Source organism: Oncorhynchus mykiss, chromosome 18 (genome assembly GCF_057628025.1).
Source record: "Oncorhynchus mykiss isolate SJ-2025 chromosome 18, ASM5762802v1, whole genome shotgun sequence".
NCBI lineage: Eukaryota > Metazoa > Chordata > Actinopteri > Salmoniformes > Salmonidae > Oncorhynchus > Oncorhynchus mykiss.
Window position 1 is genome coordinate 52,216,786 of NC_143039.1, and position 6,109 is coordinate 52,222,894.

At 44.8% G+C, this 6,109-nt stretch overlaps 1 protein-coding gene across 1 annotated transcript in view; it reads left to right on the forward strand.

Annotated features, from left to right (window-relative positions):
• thbs3b (thrombospondin 3b) overlaps nucleotides 1–5,707 on the forward strand; it is a 28,449-nt gene extending 22,742 nt beyond the window's left edge. The window contains exons 13-23 of the mRNA XM_021572189.3: nucleotides 15–122; nucleotides 231–390; nucleotides 751–869; nucleotides 956–1,008; nucleotides 2,005–2,198; nucleotides 2,523–2,701; nucleotides 2,792–2,840; nucleotides 3,003–3,199; nucleotides 3,426–3,598; nucleotides 4,879–5,018; nucleotides 5,107–5,707. Of these exons, the coding sequence (XP_021427864.3) occupies nucleotides 15–122; nucleotides 231–390; nucleotides 751–869; nucleotides 956–1,008; nucleotides 2,005–2,198; nucleotides 2,523–2,701; nucleotides 2,792–2,840; nucleotides 3,003–3,199; nucleotides 3,426–3,598; nucleotides 4,879–5,018; nucleotides 5,107–5,162 (1,428 nt within the window). The 3' untranslated portion in view covers nucleotides 5,163–5,707. The remainder of the gene's footprint in view (nucleotides 1–14; nucleotides 123–230; nucleotides 391–750; nucleotides 870–955; nucleotides 1,009–2,004; nucleotides 2,199–2,522; nucleotides 2,702–2,791; nucleotides 2,841–3,002; nucleotides 3,200–3,425; nucleotides 3,599–4,878; nucleotides 5,019–5,106) is intronic.
• Nucleotides 5,708–6,109: the final 402 nt, after the last annotated feature.

The following is a 6,109-nucleotide window of genomic DNA, read 5'->3' on the forward strand; positions in this document are numbered from 1 at the left end:
TGTTCGCTGTGCAGGACAATTGTGTGAACACACCCAACTCTGGCCAGGAAGACGCAGACGGAGATGGTATAGGTGACCAGTGTGATGAAGATGCGGACGGAGATGGAATCCAGAACGTGGAGGTCAGTCTAGCCTTGTATTCTGTCAGTGCGGGGTAATGTTCACTAAGCAAAACGGAATCTGCCTGACTCCACTTCCCACTATTTTGTGTTTCCTCTTTGTTTTTCTAGGACAACTGCCGTCTGGTCCCCAACAAGGACCAACAGAACTCTGATACAGACTCATATGGGGACGCGTGTGACAACTGCCCCAATGTTCCCAATGGCAGCCAGAAGGACACCGACGGAAACGGGGCTGGCGACACCTGTGACAATGACATTGATGGGGATGGTAGGCTATGGATCGCTTATGACAGGGCTATTCAATTACTGTCCCACAAGGACCAAATTACTGCTGTTTTTTCCCCCCACCTGGTAGTTCATTGATTGATTCATTGTATTGATTGTGTTCCTTGTCTGATTTAGTTCCTGATTAGAGGGAGAGAATGGAAAACCTAAGTGTTTCAGTCCTGCAGGGTAGCATTGCTGATATAGGATCACTTTTGTCTTTCAGATCATAACGAATAAGAGTATATGAACAGGGAGGACTTAATCCTAGATCATCAGCACTTTTACTCTGAGACGCTTTGTGAATACGGACCCAAGACCGTAATTCAATCGCTCATCTTCCTCCTTCTCATCCTCTCGCCAGGTATCCCAAACGTGCTGGACAACTGTCCCAAGATGCCCAACCCTATGCAGACGGACCGTGACGGGGATGGAGTGGGAGACGCATGTGACAGCTGCCCAGAAGTCAATGACCCCTTGCAGGTCAGAGGTCAAGAATACAGTTCTTAGAGCTGAAATAAAAATATTGTTTATTGAGGAAATCTTTGAAATGTCTTTTCTCCATTCAGTCTGACATGGACAATGACCTGGTGGGAGATGTGTGTGACACCAACCAGGATATGTGAGTGATCCTACTAGTTTTCTGGTTTAGGGGGCTTCAGAACCAGATAACAATCCAAAAATGACCCCGTTTACCTGGTTGTTATCTGGTTATATCTCCAGATGACAACCAGGCTGAACCAGGTAAAGCTGTCTTTTTGTTGTCATTAAAAAGATATGTATAAAATACATCATTTTACAATAAGTATATAAACTGACCATGACGCGTCTTTCTTCTTCTCAATGCAGTTAAGCCTAAACCACACCCCGTTACTCAGAGGGGCGTTCTACAACGCTTTGAGCACTCTCCAAGTCTCCAAGTCTGGAAGTGAATATCACGTAGCGCGAAATTTCACTGATTAATGACATTTGCCCGTGTACTTCAAGATTGAAAAATATAATAAGATAATGTCATGGGAGCGAGCTAGCCACTGACGTCCCTTAACGCTCCATGACAGATTCAATGGCTGTAGCATAGCGTATTCGACAGAATGATTAGCTAATAAATATTTGAGAAATGATGAACAATAAGCATATGCTTTTACCTGATAATAGACTGCTACTAATAATGTAACAACTTCAAATACCGAGCTAGTAACATTAAGTAGCCTAGGTTAACTTGGCTGACCTTCAATTGAGGGAACTCAGCAGAGTTCTCTGAGACATTTTTACAACTCATTGAAACTCTGAAAATAAATACATTGGCAAATGTTTCCAAACATGATAATAATAGGCCTGCATTACGGTAAGCAGCTAATTTTTCAATGACACTTTCCTTCCCTTGGAAGGTCACTGTCTCTGCGCTGATCGCCTGTGAGTGAGACAATGCTAGCTAGCCAATGGGAGTGTAGTAGAACGCCCCTCTGAATAACGGGGCGTGGTTTTGGTTTAACTGTGTTGGGAAAAAGAAAGACCATGACGTTGAAAAATACGTCAGGCTGACATCATTTCAACCAGTCTTGCCTGCTGGGTCAATGAGCCTGTTTCTAATGTCCCTGTCTTGTCCTCATGTGTCAAGGGATGGGGACGGCCACCAGGACTCCAGGGACAACTGTCCAGACGTCCCTAACAGCTCTCAGCTGGACTCAGACAACGACGGCATCGGCGACGAATGCGACGATGACGATGACAACGATGGCATTCCAGATGCTGGACCTCCCGGGCCGGATAACTGCCGGCTCATCCCCAACCCCAGCCAGACAGACACTGACAGTATGGAAGGAGTCACAGTGAAATAAATGCTTTGTAGCCCAGTCTTAACAGGATTAAAGGCCCAATCTGTTACTTTACTTTCCAGACACGCAGAGAAATTGGAAATTAAAGTTAGATTAGAATTTCATATTCTGTTTTAAATGTTTTGGAATTTTATTGGCCTGCTGACAAAGTACCACAGGGACCTATGTATGTTTGTCCTAAAATATACTGTATGTCATACCAGAGTAACCTATTTCTCTCTATACTCCCATCCCCATCGGTGTTCTCAGAGTGGTATATTTTGTGTTTTGATCTCTCCCTCTGTCCCCCTTGTCCAATCAGGAAATGGCATTGGTGACATGTGCGAGAATGACTTTGACAATGACTCAGTGATAGACTTGATTGACGTGTGTCCAGAGAGCGCTGAGGTCACAATGACCGACTTCAGAGCCTATCAGACGGTCATCCTGGACCAGGAGGGCGAAGCCCAAATCGACCCCAACTGGATAGTGCTCAATCGGGTGACCATTTGGAATATTCCTAGATAGAAAACAAACATTACATTGTATGTACTTTAATTAATTAAGAATTGTTCTGGAATTTTGTTTTAGGGTATGGAAATTGTTCAAACCATGAACAGTGACCCTGGTTTGGCCATAGGTAAGTCTGTAAACCTCCTTCTGTCGCTCTGTGTATCTTTATGTCTTTCTTTCCTCCTTCCCCTGTCTTTATCCCACTTTCTCTCAGTTTTAAATGAAGCTGTATCAAGAAAGAGCATGACAAGTCAAGTATCTCTCTCTCCCTCCACCTGATCCCCACCAGGCATCACAGCCTTTAACGGGGTAGACTTTGAGGGGACGTTCCACATCAACACGGCCACGGACGATGACTATGTGGGCTTCATCTTCAGCTACCAGGACTCGTCCAGCTTCTACGTGGTCATGTGGAAACAGATGGAGCAGACCTACTGGCAGTCGCTGCCTTTTAGGGCCATGGCCCAGCCAGGCCTGCAACTGAAGGTGGGGGACACAGAAAACTGCATCTGTTGGCTTTAAAGGGACATTACACTCCAACATCAAACGTGTGTCAGATGTTTTCAGACCTTCAAAGTTGTCTTATGTCAATAGGAGTACACATCCCACCTCCATCATGTTGTGTTGTTCCAGCTACATGCCTCAACTTCAAATGTAATAGATATTAGATTACCACAGCCAAACACTTGACTTTACTCTTTCTGCTCTACAGGCAGTTAAGTCACGTACGGGTCCCGGTGAATACCTCCGTAATGCCCTGTGGCACACGGGCGACACCCCGGGTGAGGTCACCCTGCTGTGGAAGGACCCCAGGAATGTGGGCTGGAGGGACAAGACATCTTACCGTTGGCACCTCAGCCACCGCCCGCAGGTGGGCTACATCAGGTGAGCAAAACATCAGAGGGCATTACAGCCACAAATGCTCTACTCCTAGTTGTATTCTCCTGCCAATGCACTTCATCATCACAAATGTTCCTCACTGTTTAATTGAGCCGTTTTCTGTATAGAGATAGATCTATAGCTCTTTATGGCTATCTGTATATAATTCAGATTATGCACTGAATGTACAAAGCATTAGGAACACTATCCTCATATTGAGTTGCACCCCTTTCCCATCAGAACAGCCTCTATTCGTCGGGGCATGGACTTTACAAGGTGCTGAAAGCGTTCCACAGGGATACTGGCCCATGTTGACTCCAATGCTTCACACAGTTGTGTCAAGCTGGCTGGATCTCTGCTCCGAATATCTTGATCCATCTCATCCCACAGAGATCTGGTGACTGGGCAGGCCACTGCAGTAAGCTGAATTCACTGTCACCTTTGTGGAACCATTTCTGGACAATCCTATCCTTGTGGCATAGGACATTATCCTGCTAAAGAAATCCATTCACAGATGGACACTCTCCTGCTATTAAGGGATGAATCTGATTGTCAATGATGTTCAGATATCATGTGGCATTCAAACGTTGCTCCACTTTTATCTAGGGGCCCAATGTGTGCCATGAAAACGCACCCCACACCACCACATTACCACCACCAGCCTGCAATGTTGACACGAGCCATGATGGAAACATGTACTGGTTTTCTCCATACCCTAGTCCTCCCATCAGCGTGAAACAACAGGAACTGGGATTCTCCATTGTCCAGTGTTTTTGTTCCTTAGCCCACTGCAACCACAGTTTATTGTCTTTTTCTGAAAGAAGTGGAACTCTGTAAGGTTGTTGGTTGCCATTCACCATTCGTGTCAAGGTACGACGAATTGTGCATTCTTTTATGGGTCTTTGGGCACCAATGTTATACTGGACTGTAGCCCGTCTATTGCACAATTTGTGTCAGCCTCCTTTGTCCTCTTTAATAAATGACTTGTCGTTGGCTGGATGTCCTTTGGGTGGTGAACCATCCTTGTTACACACAGGAAACTGTTGAGAGTGAAAAACCCAGCAGCGTTGCAGTTCTTAACATACTCAAACCAGTGCGTCTGGCACCTACAACCATAACCGTTTCAAAGGCAATCTTTTGTCTTGACCATTCACCCTCTAACAGATGACATCAATAAGGGATCATAGCTTTCACCTAGATTCACCTGGTCAACCTATATCAGGGAAAGAGCAGGTGGTTTGTACACTCAGTGTATAGAGAGATCATTGTGTATACCCATGTCACAGGGTGAGGCTGTATGAAGGCATGACATTGGTGGCAGACTCTGGCGTGGTGGTGGACACCTCAATGAGGGGCGGGAGGCTGGGCGTCTTCTGCTTCTCCCAGGAGCAAATCATCTGGTCCAACCTGGGCTATCGCTGCAACGGTACGTCAACGCTCTCAGAATGTCATTTTCTTGAATTTGAATTTAACCTGGCTACGTTATAATATTTCTTTCTATCTTTTTCCATCAGATACTGTACCAGAGGACTATGAGTTCTACCGCAAGCAGATGCACATCAGGGTGTGACTGAGCCTAGCACAGCATCTGTGCAGATACACACCATCACCTGTGCCTTCGCTGTATCTTGTGTGTGTGTGTATGGTTGTGTGTGTGTGTGTTTTAAGGTACATTGACTTTAATGTGGGGCTCTTTCTGTCTTTAGCCCCCACAACGACCTTACAGGTTGGTCAAGTCAAGAGTTTAAGATTGTTTGACAACATTAAAGCTTTTATTATTATTATATAAAATGATGAATGAAAGCTACTTTTAAGGAATTAGGATCGTGAAATCCTAAGGTACATGACTGTGTATAAGGGAAAATTAAATACATATGTTTGAAAAGTGTCAAATCCTACTCTTAGACTTAAACTGAGCATCATAAAGGTTTCAGACTCACAGTTGACGTCACATTACACACCACTGAATCCACTGTTAAATTGTACAATATTTGTCATGATGAAGTTTATAAGGAATTTTATAATTGTTATTTTTATGAGGATCATCGAGACAGACCTATGTGGAAGCCTGTGAGAAACCAATTGCATGATAATAAACATCCAAATATATATATATATATTTTTTAAATATTTTTTACTGAGTGTTTGCATGTAAACCATAATACTAGATCTCGCCAACCCAACATATGCATAAGGTTCATTGGCTACATTTACACAGGAGGGCGAGAAAAAGAGAGACTGGGGAAAAGCAGGAGCTGAGACAAAATGCTGGTTGACTTGACAAACAAGACAAACTGGCAGCAGACAAACAGAGAACACAGGGGATAATGGGGAAGATGGGTGACACCTTGAGGGGGGTGGAGACAATCACAAAGACGGATGAAACAGATCCCTCCTCTAGGGACGCCACCTGGCGTCCTACCTGGGCACAGCAGGGTGTCAGCATTGGAACTCAGAGATGAGGCCTGGGTCCAGGATGTCCCTAGCGGAGACCCAGCACCTCTCCTCCAGGCCATA